The sequence below is a fragment of the Rhyacophila brunnea genome, unplaced genomic scaffold (assembly GCF_057557595.1).
Source record: "Rhyacophila brunnea isolate RB1 unplaced genomic scaffold, BYU_Rbru_1.0 scaffold_6, whole genome shotgun sequence".
Classification (NCBI taxonomy): domain Eukaryota; kingdom Metazoa; phylum Arthropoda; class Insecta; order Trichoptera; family Rhyacophilidae; genus Rhyacophila; species Rhyacophila brunnea.
The window spans coordinates 33,627,424-33,646,160 of NW_028233276.1; the positions used below are offsets into that span (position 1 = coordinate 33,627,424).

General features: G+C 30.8%; 1 protein-coding gene across 1 annotated transcript in view; it reads left to right on the forward strand.

Annotated features, from left to right (window-relative positions):
* Positions 1-563: 563 nt before the first annotated feature.
* LOC147065582 (uncharacterized) overlaps positions 564-18,737 on the forward strand; it is a 29,038-nt gene continuing 10,864 nt past the window's right edge. The window contains exon 1 of the mRNA XM_085956796.1: positions 564-1,421. Coding sequence (XP_085812922.1) covers positions 1,259-1,421 — 163 coding nt within the window. The 5' untranslated portion in view covers positions 564-1,258. The remainder of the gene's footprint in view (positions 1,422-18,737) is intronic.

The following is an 18,737-nucleotide window of genomic DNA, read 5'->3' on the forward strand; positions in this document are numbered from 1 at the left end:
ATTATTATATATTTCGAAGTAGGTATCATTGATAAAAAAATTCGAGAAATTGTTGGTTAAGTAGTCTGCAGCTTTTACAATACTTAATTTTATTATAGGTATTAAGCCTACAACTCTGTTTGCATACCTACCTATATGTCATTTTTCAAATTCAGTTTCAATAATGCGATTAACTGTTTTAAATAATTATTACCGTGTAGGTACCTACCTAGATCTTGAATGAAATTAATTCTTTATTTGAATAAAAAAAAAATATAAATAAGAATGTTTATAGTGTTTAAATTTGTCGATTACAATATTATGTATCTAATCCGATTTTCATTATTAATTTACAGGAATATTGTTATCGATATCGAGATACGAGGATCGACTTCTGAAAGAAAATACGCATCCGACCGCATCGCTCGCCAGAACAATTCTAAATCAAAATCAACCTGAGCTTCGCACGAATCAGCAACAAGAGGGGTAATCGTACGATCGCTGCTATTGGCCAATTTACGAGGGAGCGCGAGAGCGGAGTGGGGGTTCGACGTAGTTCAAAATTTCTAAGCGGTTGGCAAACCATTCTACAGCTTTTATTCGAGACAGTTGGACGCGTTCGTTATAGCATTGCATTATCGCGCAGACAAGCTTTTTCCGGAATATTTGCCGATATTGAGAATACTATTTTGTGCACGAAGACTACGTTTACATTCAATCCAGTTGAACAGTTATAAAAAAAATATAAAGTGACTATTGAAAACATTATATTAATAATTATTGTGATTTTGTTTAAAAGTTTATTTTGAGACTGACATAAACGCAATTATTGGAAAGTGACATTTGTGTTAGAAGTTGAGACTTCTCGGACGTTTTGTACACAACCAATCAGTTGATTGACATTGTTGTAACAATAATCAAGGATTGTCATTTTGACAACATGACTATTATAAATAATATTATTGTTAATAATTGTTCGTAAAATGCCTGCTAAATGTTTTATATTATCAGCTACACAGCATCTTAATCCCAGTTTGGAGGAGTTCGGAAAATACTTAGTAGAAATCATTGCAATTAGTTTGCAGGTGTTCAGGAAATACTTCGTAGAAATCTTTGCAATTTTGACTGCTTTTGCAAAATTTCTCGCATAAATCAAGTTTAAGAGTGACCAGTTACATTAAAGAAGACATAAAAACAATAACTCATCCTAAAAAAAACAGTGAAAATTACAAACTTATTATTGCGTCATTTTATTATAGTGAAAAACAAAACAATAAAAATGGCGATTGCTTTCATTCCATCTGATGAGGACACGGCGGCGAGTTATGAGAGGCTGAACCGTCTCCTGACGGACCTGTATGATGTCCTGTACCATATGATGGCCAGGAGAGCATCACAGGCTGAAGGGATGCCTCCGAATCGTCCTCAAGAAATACCCCGGGGTGAGTCCGCTTTTCTGGAAAATATAATATTGACAGCTGGTGGACATTGGCATGTCATAACATGATTTTAAAAAAACTATTCTGATACCTGAGATTTGAAAATATAAATTCAATAGATTACCTATTATTGTAATAAGTATTTTGTATTTCTTGGTGGAAGAATTATTAATGAAAAATAAACACTCCATTATGTGAGTATTTCTCTCATTTTTGGTAGATAGGTGACTAATTAATTATTAGATACCTACAAATTGAAAATCAGAATTCTCATTAAGACGAAGCCGGTCTTGGAGTGATAGAAAAAAAATGGTTATGTTTTTATTATCAAATTAAATTATACAAGTACAATTAAATGGAATGTTTAAAATATGATTTTACGGAAAAGTGTTAAATGCTATTTTAAGCTATATTGTGATTATTGGAACTGTCATCCAAAATGACATTATTTAGAAGAATAAAACATACTGACCGATAATAATCTTATGATTTTGGAAATATAACTTGTGTCTGAAAGATTTTAACACTTATACTTCAAACTGATTGAAGACGTCACAAACTGCCCGAAAATAACGGTGATTAGATAGGCAGGTTAGAACCAATAAATAAAGCGCAGTGAAATTAATTACATTATATTACCGACTTCCTTATAACTTCCAAGTTCAAGATAAGAAATTAATATTTCCTATGCTTAGATATATAAATCTAACAAACGTAAAAATAAACACAAAGTTAATGTTTGCTTGGTCAACCGGTTCAAAACTTTACGCTGAGCGTACGCGTTGTCATATTGTTCCAGTATAATACCTATAGGTAGTATAATACGTATATATACCTATAAACCTCGAAAAATAAAATTAAGTAATAAAATTGTAAAGTTAACAATATTACATTACATATAAAATGTCAAAATGTGTTGATATCTTTTAACTTATTAACTAAACATGCAAATCAGAGTGTTTAATATATATTTTTTCTAAATATTTAAAGTTGCCAGAGAAAGGAAATACTTTTTATTGTGAAAGACACAATATGCCTAATATACATACTTATACGTAATTTAAAAAAAATAAACAGGCCGAAAAAGCTATTAAATTACCAGTGTCCAGTTATTATTAATTTACATAATGCTATAAGTATTTCTAATATAGGTAGGTACCTACTCCTATAATAAAAGTGTATAAATTTCTTATCAAATCTTACTGTTCAAGTACTTATAGAATATTTTTTATTTATCGTTAACCTAAATATTAATTGTATATTATATATTAAGTAGGTATTATAATTTATTAAGTATATTTAGTATATTAGGTGAATGTATATTGTATTTTCCAAAGTTATTATATTTTATTGAAGAAGGAAATGTTAAAAAATTAAATAAATTCGTTATCAATAGCTGTTTTTTTTTGTTTGCTTTTTTATGATTTCCGCTATTTCTCCTATCACTGATCAAAAATATTTTCATACACAGCACATTAACACTGACATTAAATAGGTGTAGGTACCTATACAACACAATTTTATGACAATATGACATGTACCAAAAATGATATTTAATATTTTCGTTATCATCGACATCGACGATAATGATAGCAACATTATTTAGTCAGGTATTTATTTAAATAAATTATTATTGTATTATTAATAAAACAGGTAGGTACTTTACACACAATACCTAGGTACCTATTAACTTATCAACTTGATAATTCATTACATATTTGCATTATCATATAACAGAAGTTTTGCACTGATTATAATATCATAATATGATTATACAATTTTAACGTACTAGTCAGGTATAACATTGACATATTACCAAATACTTAATTACCTACGACCTACAGCTCCTGTATTCGGACAGGTAAAAAAGGTTTAGGCACATATTGACTAAACCAATTATATACAATATACCTACGTACATTATTTTATTAATGAAAACAGTATTTGGGTTATAATTATTATAAAATACTGTAGACATAATATCTATACACTTCACACCATCTAGTGTGGCCAAAATTTCTCACAATAAATTAACAGAATTATGACCTATTATCAACGGTAACGTTTATCTTTTCAAACTGATATTCGCAGGTGGCACTTTATAGCGTAGTAAACATTTTCGCAAGGGGGCCTCTAAACCTGTCCCGCGTACCTACCTAAACCCCTACTGAGCTGTCAACTCTAATATTTACAAAATGTGAAATTTAATTTATAATTGAATAGGTAGTTAACTACTTAAATGAAGTATCATTCAGTGTAGTTATAACGTTGTGACTATCGTAACTCGAATGATGCTAACGTCATATTATACTGAAAAGTCACGTAGGCAATAATTTCAATACGTCATGTGACTGACTTACTTACTTAATTGAATTTAAATAAAAGAATGTCTGTTTTTAGTAAATTGTGTTCATGATAACCACTACTAACTGCTACCGTAAACTCAACACATACAAATATTAAATTTATACTTTTATAATGATAACTATAATGTCTATAATATACGAATGTCGTAAATTGATATATCTCAGGAAATGATGCGTCCCAGTAAAATGTGACTACGAGGAAAACCTTACTCAAACCGCAAATGTCTGACACAAATAAATTCGGCGGACAAATAATTGTTTTTAAGATCGAGTTTGTTAGAAGTCAGATTACCCACAGGTAAATAAATGTATGTACTTATCAACATATTATAATCAGATAACATGTGAACGATCCGTTTCCCTGATAACATATTTATTGCCTGGACATACAAATATATTTTTAATGTATTTTGTCAATACTTTGTGTATTTATACAGAATCAAAAATATGTCATCCATATTTGATATTTGTGTTGGTTTAAAAAAAAAATACTCATGTGTACCTAAGTAGGTACTATAAGTATGTAGGTATGTCTTTTACATTAATTTACACATTTGAATTACAATTTCAATGTGGAAGTAGATATTGCAAGCTATTTTTATTTAATTTGTAATCTCTACTTTTCACTCGATCTGTATCTTCAACTCGTATAAAAGACGTTATAATTATCATAATATAATATTATAAACATAGACTGTTTAAAATTAATTAATTTCATAAATCACACACTGTATAAAATAGTACGTACCTACATTTCAATACACACATTTTCCTAATACCTAGGTAATAATGTATTTTAAAATCTGTATAAAAGTCGTTTCAAATTACCTATAAACCTAAGCATTTTTAGACCCTTTTACAGGGATATAAATATCTACTACTTGGGAACTTGATAATTATTAGTAGCTATTATATTGTAAATACTTAAAATATTTTTTTGCTCTTAAAAGTCTAAAAGTAGGTCCTATGTAACATAGTGGATTCAGACTGAGACCTGTTCCAGGGTAGTCTACCACTACCTGTTCATATAAAATATAAGCTACCTCTACTAATAATTTAAAACAGGATTTGTCTTATAATGTTGACCATGCAAGTCTAGACATGTTTCTACGCTGATACGTACCTGTTGGCTAATCTTACCTCACAATGTGGTTAACTATTTACTATTCCGTGTATGTATTTGGTAAATATTACAATATTGAGATTAATTTTGGTCAAATTACGTTTTTTTTTTTTTTTAAATAAAAATGTTGAATTGACAATGTTTGGGTTCTGGGGATGTTCGTTTATTTATTAGTTAACTATTTAAATATGAGCACCGAACTGTTTCAGAACGTATAGGGTAGATATTTAATTGACGTGTATCCGATAAGTAGGTATTAACAATTAAATTTTAAAATACACGGTATTATTTCGTCATCTGGGGTTTATAGTGTGTGTCTAGGTAACAGGCTATCATGAAGTCGAACGGGTAGGTATAAAAATTCGAACACTGAATTCAAACTATTATTCCTCTCGATTGAATAAGACAGAAATTCACCTCAGGTAGAGAGACGCGATTTGTTTTTTTCCACCTCCGTCGGTACCTGACGCCCTGATCCCTGGATCATTGAACTTGTATCATGCAAAACGGCGTACGCGACGGCTCTCGCTTCCCTGTCTCGACCCATTAGCTACCTATCTATAATATAGTAAATCCTTGTTTGAGTTTGAGAAAGCTTACGACTTCAAATTATGCTGCCCTGATACTTTTAGAAAATTGTTTTAATACCTCATTTTATCAAATAAAATTTGTATTATCTATCGGGTTATTATTAATCAAAGCATGCATGTAATTAGTGTTATTTTTCCGTGTATTTTATTATCTTTCCGCTCAACAGCTTTTGATAAGAAATTTTCATTGTTTCAGTTAGCTTGGTACACATTTAAAATTTGTTGTAATTTCCATTCTCCTAATTGAACTAATCTATCTTACATTAAGATGCGCCCCTAATCTATCTGTTTTTAAATGTGAATAATTTGTGTTGAATTTAAAACACAATTGACTTAGTATCATATTACATTACACGAAAATTCAATGTAAATGTAATCCTGCCAATTAAAGCACATTCATATTTTAAAAGGGTTACCAGTATGCCGACTGTTTTATAAATTTATAATACATTCGTTCTGCAGGCATAAGTAATTAAAATCTATAGAAATTAATTTTTCAAAATGACCCCTTATTGACAAATTTAATAAACAGATATAGTTCTTGTATGTACTGTATATTTTATTTGGAGAAAATATTACAATTAAGTACATAAGTACTTATGTAGATAAGAAGTTTATAATTTATAAATAATTATGTATGTAAACTGTTATCTGACAGTGTCTTGTGAATGTTTTATATTTAATGGGTCAAGTGTGCTGAACCATTAAATTTCGTGTCGATACAAAACAATCAAACTTCTTGTAATGTAAACGCTTGAAACATCTGGCGATGTTTAAAAAACGCTAATTCGTTGCAACTTGATATCACGTATTTTTATAGTAGATAATTGATGTGTTTAACTGAATTACCCATCTCATTATAATTAATTGGTTAACTAAATTTTCTTATCGACAATGTATATATCTATATAATAATAATAATATACCTACCTACTGGCAATAAGATTTTGTAAGTGACATTTTCATTCGTTGACTTGTATGAACTTGCATTGAATTCGGCGTTGGAACTAGGACACCTTATTTCATCTAATTATAGTATCACGCGTAAACTGCGATATTTCTGGAGCTTTCAAACTGCATGTTTTGGCAACACATTCTGTACTATGAAAAGTACTGAAATCTGGTAAACTCGTATTGTTACAGGTAGAACTGTGTGTAAATTAAATATTGTAAATTGCAGTACTCTGTAAGTACCGTAGTTGTCGGATATTAACGGTTAATTATCGCATTAGGCGTAATTACGAGTAAACAGTAAACACTTAGGTAAACTAAATTATTTTATAAGTTATACCTACTAGTGCACAACATAACTTCTGACATTCTTTGATTATGCATTTTTGCTACGGGCATTATGCACCGACCAAGGTCACAATAGCACCTGCAAGTTCATACAAATAAGGCTTTTTAATAAGAACACACCTCCGTCGATTACAACATTTTTTATGTCTTTGTAAGGAACATCTTGGTTACGTATTATGTCTTGAGACAATGATGGGAACACTGCAAACTACTGGTCGAAATCTGTCATCGGAATTTGTCGTAGAGTAAGTAGGTACTTAACTAAGTGTTCACACAATATACCTACTTAATGATTTTTACATGGATATGATAATGATATCAATATAATCGGGTTGATCCACGAATTTGATACAGACTTATAGGTAATATTTAAGTTGTACGTATTGCATTTCGCCGTATCACAATTCACTGTTCTACAGGAAAGGGATGACCGTATAGCACTGTGATAAAAAAATGACGCGTTGTTTGTGTAGCATTCATAGCAGACAGTAATGTTCCAATTGTATTCAATATGAAAGGATAACGCTGTCATAATTATTAATTATTTGATCGATAAGTACGATTTGATACGTAGGTACTAGAACCTCCTCGCTTACCTAATTTTGAATCAATATTATATATACGATATGATTATATTTCTAATTAACTGAGATTACCCTTATATTCTGGTGCTTTTATTAAGTACGTATTTTAAAGTATTTTATTTAGACATGAATTTGATACTTTTACGTTTAAGGCTCACGGTCAACTGCACAATATTCTGGACGCGAAACGTATTTTGATACAAAATATTATCCACATAAAGGGGGTAATATCTGATTTAAATTGAATCATTGACGTATTCATAAGTACCTATCAAATTAATCACCAGTGTGCCGGAGTTACTTAGGTATACCTGCATTTTTTTTGAAATAAATAACATTGATTGTGTTATCTTATCAGTGGATGTAGAATGTAGATATATATGTATTTAAATTTCATAAAATATACAGATTTTTATGTCCGCTAGGTACCTACCACCCATACAAACGTAGGTACCCTTCTATAGATTTACAACACTATTATTAATAACATTACCTACGCCAAATATTATTTTATAAGATTATAGTCAATAGGGGAAGGTCAGTAATTATTATTACAAGCTAAGTATTTTGTTTTTTTAGTTCAGTATTTTTTATAAGTATATACCTAACGCATTATAAGCAAAACATTAAAATTAGTTATCGATATAACGAAATCAAGTCTCTGATAATGTTTAAAAAATATGTAACTCCTCTTACGATAGGTAATTAGATGTGTAATCTATTTTCTTGTTAATGGTGGCGTGTCTTTGTTTTGTTACTGATAAATACCACATAATCTGGAATATTAAGCCACTGTTTGCGGAAAACTTGGTGAATACTCTGTCATACATTACTAGGAAAAACCTTTTGAATTTGATAACATAGATCAGACGAAGGGCAGACAATAACGTAATATTTTACTTCGTTATATTATTATAAACACATGTGTGTGGCAATGAACTTGGGCTAGTGGTCGAATGGTACACCTTCGCGTGTGCATTAATAATAAAATTGTTGTTTTAAACTGACGTAATAATCAATAATGAGGAAACGCGTTTATAAGTACTGTACCATATTATTGTTTTACCTTGCCAATGTTAATTCATTTGCGTGACAAGGTTTTGCGCGTTTACTTTATATTTTTCAACCTAGGGGTGCGCATTTGGCATTTTCCCATATTTAGCAAAACAATAGTTACAATAGTAGATGTTGGTTTGACTTGTTTACCGTCCCTAAAATGATAAATAGATAAATGATTGTATCAACACTAACCCCGAAAACCGTAAATGATTTTACAAAATGTATTGATGTGTAAACCACTCAAAATTTAATGGTTTTATTTTAAGTTAATAATAACCATTCGATGTAGACATGTCCTTGGTCTTTTTAATTCAGCAAAAAAAGAGTCAAAAATTTCTTATTAATGTGTCATAAAATCGAATAACCCTTTCTGAGATTGTAATTCCGTTATAATATACTGAAATTTATTGGTTAATTCCTTATCAAACTCTACAATTTCATTGTGCATTGCTAAATTTCACTAAACTACATAAAGAAACATACAATTTCGTCAAAATCAAGGCCTTAAAATTAAAATGAGAATTTCTGCACAAAATTTTAACCCCATTATCTTGGGACAAGGTTTTTTGAGTTGTACCCCTTATTGAACTATGGTGTCGAAAATATTGACGGTAGTGAGACAATCAATTCGATCGATCAATTTAGGTACCTATATCATTAACATGGATGTTTTTTTCTATTTAAACATGTTCATAGGTATAACGGAAATTCTTACTGCCCACTCGTATTTAGTATTTTTTCAATTCCGTATACCTACGTCAATAATTAAATTCATTAAATTGTAACCACTCTCATACATTTAGTCATCATAAATAAAAGGCCTTAGATATCAGCCGGGAGTTCCTAGTTTCATGCAGATAACATTTTGGAGACTACGCAAAGCTGTGGTTTTGATAAGGACTTGTTTTTATGGAGCATATCACAAATTGATTGCACAATAAAAACCGTATCTACCTTTAGTCACCTGTTAGTTTTGCAATATTATTTTTGCACTTATTATTATTATTATTATTAGCTTTCTATTTCTGTAAAAAAAAGCCGTGATCATACGTTATTTTGAATATTATTATGTTACTTTTTAAATTATTGCGCAACAATATTGATGATTGAGGTCGCCAAATTTAATATTGAAGATTTAAATAATTATTATCGATTCTGCCTCCGGCGATAATGATTATGATTCACCCGAGAAGCGAGAAATTGGTGCAGCGACCTTTTTCTTCAGCGGTTTATTATTACATATTTTATTCAGTATGAACTACATCCACTGCCATCTATCGTCGAATGCTAGATACTATATTGTAATGTTTTTATTTATTTATTTAAAAATTATGAATTTTTCGTTCGATTACCAGAAGTAAACAACGGCACGCGATGCACTTTATTTGTTTTTATCAATACTGACTCATCTTACAACCGCATGGAATATTAATTAATTAATTACTACGTAGTAAATAATTATTAATTAAATAAACAATAAATAACAGTTATCTCAGTGCAACACGTTTCTAGCACGAGTATTATTATTTGATTAAAAGGGAGTCTTAATTAAAGTAATATATAATAATATTTAATTATTTGACGTAATTATTTAAGTTTTAATGTATTCTTATACTAAACTGTTTATAATATTTTGAAACATGTTATACAACAACGACATCTATCAGAACGTATGTATACTAGCAAATACAAACAATAATAATATTATAATCATTATCAAGTTACTGTGTAAGCAAATAAATAAATGAATATTTATTTAACCACATTAATATATTAATATATCCATGTAATAATGCAGATAATAATATTACGAGTTGTTTTTCACCCGCCAATACCTATATATAAGTAGGTATAATATAAAACCGGTAGAAAAGAACGTATCTAGAAACAATCCAGTTTTTTCTTTGTTTTCACTTTTTTTCTTATCTCACGCGACTTGGGTTCAGTAGCTCGTTGACATTTTGCCAAACATGAGTAATAAATGCAGCAACGCAGAACAATCTGAACACGTTGATTATTTTAATTTGACCTGATTTAAAATAAATAAATAAATATTATAAAAATTATAACGTATAATCAATTAGTACAGTACATACCTCTGTTACTCATAAATGTGTAATAATTATTGGGTATAATCCTGCTTCATCTGCCAATTAATTAATAAGTTAAAACCAATACAATATTTTATACGTTTATTGAACATAACAAATTGTTGACGACATTATACTAATGACCTATTTTAACACAGTGACATACAACCTTTTTATCAGTGTCGCAAAATTATGTTACGTATTCTCTTCCGAGTCTAGTTCGATACCTACGCTAAGAAATATTTTCGGGTATGTATTTCATTCGGCTCGCAAGTTGTGTATTCTTCTACCGTTAAATTTAAATATCTTTTTAGCTTTACTTAACATTATAATATAGTAGATATTTTGTTTCATCGTTTATGTCTTTTCGAACAAAAAGAAATATCTGGAAATAAAATCAAGAATACGTCATAAATACTATAGACAGTTTAACACAAATTGAATAATTATAACAAAACGAATGTATTGTATCCATAAACATATCAAGACGATACATCAGTGAACCGGCAAATAATTTTCAACTATAGTTTTAATTTTGGACTCGCTGGCATTCGGAGAGCGATCGTCGAGGTGTGAATACGTCAATTTGTTTCGTGATGGCGACGGGGGTATTAATTCTTAAATCGTGTAAAGATGACTAAAAACGTTACCCATTTACTTGAAAAAGAAAACATGTCAATGAATATATTATTATTGTTACTAATAGAACAATAAATAGAACATTAAACGGACGCATGTTGGATTTATATGACAAATTATATTTCGGTCGGCATGCATCATTTGCACCCGCGACCCGCAATCCGCGCATCGCCTAGCCACGAGACCATGCCTCAACTTACTGAGGTATAGCCTTAAACATGAATATTGCATCAATTCTTACAAAAGTATACTAAATAATTATTATTTTAACTATAATAATATAATATATCTACACTTAGGAATATATTGCAATTATAATTCACCTGCCGGTGGTTAGTTATACATGGATCATACGATTTGTAAGAGACTGGCATTGCAATATACCTACCTATGGTGCCTACTGCCTACTTAGTAACATGCAATATTTGCGTCATCTTAAAAGAAACTTATTCGCAGCTGCACTTGTATGACGTGTCATAACATTATTTTTATAGCAATAAAGATAAAACGTTTTATCCACACAACTATAGATAATATACTTACCAATAAAGTTTTGATTTCATTCAGCCGTCAACAATTTGGTTAATGCGCATTGCGATAACATTTTGCGTTACCATTTTGTTTATATGGGTACATCTCAGATATATTGTTTTAATAATATTATCAAATTTATAATTTAAAAATATACGCCTTTAAAATCGACTAACAGATGGTACTGTTTAAATAAAATAAATATTAAAGTTTCTTATCGTTTTTCGCTCAACCGAATAAACAGGTAACTATGAATCAAAATAAGTGGTTATTATTTTTGCGATATACCTACCTGCTTACTAATATTGTATTACTATTTACACCATAATATATGTCCATAAGCCTAATGCAATCGTTATGGGAAATAAACAATCTGCATAAATAATCGCGGCGTCCTTGTAAATTCTTTTACGTAAATGAGTAATAAATGCATTGTGTACCCTCATCGCAAAGAAATGCAAAATGCAAGTCAGTAAACTATTATCCTGCATAATGCAACATATATGCAAATTAATTATATAATTTGATAGGGTAACCGAGAAATGTCAACGTACTATAAATCGAGGCAGAAATAAATAATTGGCGTACATTCGCTTATTTTTACATAGCTATACCTATTCAGACTAAATGTACAATATTAGTTTATTAATAAGGGATCACAAAAATAATGGGTAGTGGGTTGCCTTCTGGGTGAGACTGTAACAAGGTTTACTTCTCGAGTGTGGAAAAATATGGATTAAACTTTAACATGCTATTTTTGATAGTTACTTAGGTACTTATATAAATCATGATATGCATTAAAGTTTTTCACGTAAACGAAACGCTCATTCAATATTGATAATATTTGGGAACATTTAGGCAGGCCTTGTTTTTATTATATTTTATGGCCTGACTAATTAAATCGTAGACCATGTCCATGGCGACTGACTTTCACATTTCTATCTTATTAATTTGTTATGTGGTGTTAATGATTTCCCTCAAGCAACAACTGAAGTCAGTAATGTGTAAAGAATAGTATTATGTATTGTCAGTTCAGCCCAAAATCTCCCGTTGCAACGTCAACGGCAAACTAAGAAATTCTGTACAGCAGTGGTCTGTGATAACTTCCTATAGGTATCTAATCTATAACTATACATACCACGAAACATTGTGTAAACCAGAAATAATATTGACAATAATTATTATATTTCGCGTTATTTTTGCACAGTGGTGTCACCCTACTATTTTGCTACCTATTGGCGATATTATATTGTTATCAACGATGCATTCAAGGATGAGCTTTATCTGTTGCGAACAATAAAATTTAACTTGCAGAATGGCAGGTGCAATTCTTATGCATTTTACATTACGTTCATGGAAGTAAGTTTAATTATCTAGTCATAAAGGACTCTTTTTCTGTAGGAAGCAAAAATTTTATCGACACAATAGTCAGTAATTGGTTTAACCATACTTACGTTATGACCAATTTTAATTTGTTGCATTAACTAACTATCTTTTAATACCTATTTGTCATTACTTTTAAAATGTCCCAGTTATTAATTACATAATATTTAAAAAAAATGTGTTTAATGCTTTCCACGGGTCTTTTTTATGCAAAATAACTTGACATTTTCAATGTTAATGTTGAGGGTTACAGTCATGTAAATTGTACGTAAAACATTTCACCGTTGCACAGTTCGCTGTAAGCTTTCGTATCAGAAAGAGATGACCGTTTACTATACGATCTCCATTTTTTTAAGATTCAATATGAACATTAATTTAATTTTCATAGCTGATGTTGGCAAAATCCATGAATTCAAATATGAAAACCTAACCTAACCTAACAAATAATCCAGTATATCGGCTATTTTCAAAATTTGTTCGCTGCTGGCTTCCTGTAAAGTGTAAACCGACAAGAACCGTGTTTAATTTAGACATGAATTTTATGTCAGTACTATACGACCCAAAGAGGTTGGACAATCTTTATATGGCCATATATTTCCGATACAACATTTCACGATGAAGTGTGATACGGCGAACTGCATACGTACAAGTTTCCGGACACGAATGTTGATCACTATATTATTCATTAAGGGGGGACATGCTCGTCGAAGGTCAAAATTGAGTTTTTATTGTATATTCAAACCATGATCCTGGACACTCCTTAAACGTTGTAGATGATCTATTTATATAATTTTGAAGCCTTATTATCCTTTATAGTTATTTTAAACATTTGATGACTGCATGAAGTATTTTTGTTACATAAAATAGTATTCTTTTAAACCTCTCGCTCTAATGTTTTAGAATATAGTCATATTTCGGTACATAACTGTGCAGTGGTGTTAAGATTTTTTACACGTATTAATTTTTAAATGTATTTATAAAACCATTAGCATAATTTATTACGAGATAATTTTTGTAAAATATTCACGATAAAAAATTATATTGATAATCTCTGTGATCCCAAATTTGACAAGAATTAGGCATTTTATTATTCAAAAAATCGGCAAGATTAACACATTTGAAGATGATTCTAAAGATACTTATTATAAGCTATGTCTTTGACCATTCAAGTGTGATAAACATCTTATGAATAATGATTGCTTTATAATAATTATTGACCTAAGAATAAGGTAGTGTTTTTTTGAAATACGCCATTTCTTTTGTCATTCCCCAGTGGTTAAGCTACAACATACGGCCGTAGCCATAAATTAACAAACTATAATTGAAATAAAGAGTAAAATGATATTAACGCACGTGTTTGAACATGTACCGTTTAAAAAAAAATTAAAAAAAATTCGGTTAGGTACATGTTCAGACACGCGCGTTAACATAATTTTACTCCCTACTTTAATTATAGTTTGTCATTTTATGGCTACGGCCGTATGTTGTAGCTTAATCATTAGGAAATGACAAAAGAAATGGCGTATTTCAAAAAAACACTACCTTATTCTTAGGTCAATAATTATTATAAAGCAATCATTATTCATAAGATGTTTATCACACTTGAATGATCAAAGACATAGCTTATAATAAATATCTTTAGAATCATCTTCAAATGTGTGAATCTTGCCGATTTTTTGAATAATAAAATGCCTATTTCTTGTCAAATTTGGGATCACAGAGATTATCAATATAATTTTTTATCGTGAATATTTTACAAAAATTATCTCGTAATAAATTATGCTAATGGTTTTATAAATACATTTAAAAATTAATACGTGTAAAAAATCTTAACACCACTGCACAGTTATGTACCGAAATATGACTATATTCTAAAACATTAGAGCGAGAGGTTTAAAAGAATACTATTTTATGTAACAAAAATACTTCATGCAGTCATCAAATGTTTAAAATAACTATAAAGGATAATAAGGCTTCAAAATTATATAAATAGATTATCTACAACGTTTAAGGAGTGTCCAGGATCATGGTTTGAAAATACAATAAAAACTCAATTTTGACCTTCGACGAGCATGTCCCCCCTTAAGTTATTAAGTAATTATTGTCTTAGTAATAATGATAAAATGAATTTATGACGTCTTTGTCATTTATTTTATAATGGAGATGTACCTATATGATAAATAGCATCGTAATGTTTTGAAAAATACTAAGTATATAAACGTATATGTACATATTATGTAGGTATATAGAAAATAAGTATACCCGGATAATATAATGATATTATAACAATGATCTTAGGCGTATCGACAGTCAGGATGTTCAGTTCTCTCCATTGAAATCCGGACAGTAGCCGATTTCAATCCGCAGGCTTCTTTGTCATCGCCAAGCACCTGTTTCTCGTCAGTGTACCGGCTTAGTATAAACTAAGTCCCGGAATAGAATCATCATAACATAACCTGTTACCGTTTAGGGAGTAAACAGGTCCCAATCTTGGTCTCCCATTGTGAGATTAAGGGGCCCTGGGGTGCGCTGCTTTTGTTGGCGAGAACCATCAACAGGTGTCACCGTACTGTGAATAGAAAACCAGTTTGTATAGAAAATTTCTTCTATTGCATCTTGAAGTTTGCGCCCACATGAGCTTAATTTATTATTTATTATTAAAGGGTCGATGTTTTATTAGAGTATTATGCGAGATCGCGTTTAATAATTGTGTTTAACTAACTGTATACACGTGTAAAATGCATTGCGATTTAGGTACTTACTAATTTACTTTTTTTTTTTTCAATTATTGCTCATAACTCATAATAAATTTCAGACAGGATGTAGGTATATCATTTCTTTTCCTAGGTAGGTATTGTGGATATAGGTAGGTACTAGGTACGTAGTGTTTTGAGTTCTTTAAATCCTCTGATAGTTTTAGCGTTATGCAGAAAATACAGTGTAGTTTTAAGTTAGCTATATTGTATGTAGAATAAGTAGGAACCTAGGTAGTATGAGGAAAAATCAAATGCTGACCGAAATACACTATTCTCGGAACGTTCCAAATTTAAAAATTAAATTCGTTTTCCAGTAAAGAACTTACCTCTGTTCGAGAACAGTGAGCTGTTTAATTTAATTTGGTACAATGTAGTATTATAATAATATTAAAAAAGCCATAAACCTTCTATCGTCTCCGCGAATAAAAATAACCTGTCGCGTTGAAATCGCAAGAAAACCACACGCTGCTCACACAAAAGACTGAAAATATATCGCATCGGTTCTACGCGCCGATTCGCAGAATCAATTTTCCTGTGCCACGATAATAATAATAAATTCATACCCAGAAGCTGTTTCACTCCTACGAAAAATAAAAGACCAGGATGCAAACGTGTTTTATTTTGTTTGTGGCAATGATTTTGCTTTTTGTCCTGATGCAATACAAAGCAACCGTAGAACGAGAAGTTGCTCTTGTGTAAAAAATACACACACACTTATAATAAGATACATTCGTTATGACCATATTCCATTGGCAGACGCACAGACCCAACCCGATCCAACGATCGACGCCAACCGTCGTCGCTAGCTATTTGCAATTACACGCAACGATTCAATCTTGTTGGTCCTTGATTTGATTGGTTAAAATAATACTAGTGTTGCTATTATTAAAAATATAGGTTGAGTGAAAACTAGATATTTCTTAGATTGGTGGCTACACTGAACGCATTCCCGCGCAATTTTACGTCAACAAAACTGAGCTGTCAGCTGTCAAACCTAGCGAGCATCAGATCTGTTAAAATTTATGCGGCCGTTTGACATTTATAGAAAGTTTGTATACTTATTGTTAATTCACATCATGAATAACTGGGCGAGCTTGAATCTCCAAACCAATTGAGTAATTCGAATATCGAAATCGAATAATCCAAAGACTAATTTATTGTAGCGAGTATGGCTATATTTCAACTGGCTCAGGCGGTCAGGACTCGCCGTAAACGAAAACACTGGGTCAAAAGAACAGCGTGATCGCCATTGAATATGGCGGATTTTTTTACGTTCCACACTATATCTTTGGCGTGTATTTATTCGACGAGGACTGTGTCCTCGGTGATACTCCATATATATTTTTTAAGTTTTCGCCATCTTGTAGTTGTTCAGTTGAAATCGACCAGTAGAATGAAATGAACGACCGTTTGCATGATCAGGCGCATATTCGGCTATTTTCGTACGCTTTCGGCAATTTTCGCTTGATAATGAAAGGATCGCACGACGGATAATAGAAAATTTTCCACTTTCGACCCGATCGCTCACGATCCTTGAAAACCATAGAGAATAGAGTTTGACAGTCGCGGCAGACGATCGGGCCAGACGCAATCTGCCAATGGAATATGGGCTTTATTGTTTTGATTCCGTGCTTTTCTTTTTAAATACGATTTTGTATAAAATAAATATAAATGTTGATATAATCAATTCTGGAGCATAACGATTGAAACTGGGGTAACTTTTACCATGCCATTCGCACGGTCGTAGGGTCTTTTGAAAAAAAATGAAAATATTATGTACTTAGCACAATATCTTAAGCATTTCCGATTCTTGTAATAATTGGCTAACATTATCTGGCAAACTATTTTGTAGTATTTCTGTATATAAACACTCACGTTTGTTTAAATTAATCTTATTTTACAAGAACTACCCAAAATGCATATTATTTAAATAATATGTACAAACCTATGAATACATTGCGGTTTGTATTCGTTGATACGTCATCACGTATCGGCCTATGTATAAAAGTCGCAATCTAATTCGTATGACGTGCTAAGGAGTGGCTCATTATGCTGTAAATTACACATTTTGAATTTATTTTTCTTATATATTTGTCGACTTTACATAATATAAATTGTATTACATATTTTTATATTATGATTACATTATTATTTCCTTGCTACAAGAAGCTATCAGAATATAATAAGTACAACCCTATATTATAACAAAGCAAAATAGAACTAAAAATATGCCAAAAAGGGAACAATACAGCTGAAGAATATAAAAATAAAACACATGAGGAAAAAGATCTCGTCTGACAGTCCCTTAATCTTTATTTTGGTTGCGTCTCTTTTGCACTCTTGTTGATTTTGTCTTGCGTCTCTTTCGCTGGGTCATGATTTCACTGGACACCTGTGTTCATTGGTTCCCCCGAATTTTATAAACGCAATGATTGACCAAAGGTGAGAGTTGTTCCATAAAAATCAATCCCCTTAAAATTTAAAATACATGGACGTTAATACCAACAATTCTCATAACGGTAATGCGATTTTACTTTATAATAATATTATGTAAGTAAAACTACTATTCAGAAGAATATGAACATGAACGATATTTGATCAAAAAAATATTTGGATTCATGTTTGTTTAGTATGAAATAAGATGATTTAATTCATAATTTATTTAGTAAATATAATTGAAATGGGGACCTATTTTTTTAATGAACAATGTTCGAACGTCCAAACATGACTCAACTTTCTTCATTTGAACTTTTGTTGCATCGAAATTATTTTTTTATGTGTTATTATTATTTATTATCTCCATCATCTCATCATCATCATTGTGATGGTATCTCTGTCATTTTAAGGCTTTCATTGCTCGATGACAGTGGGCAAGAGCGAGATAGCATCAAACTATACA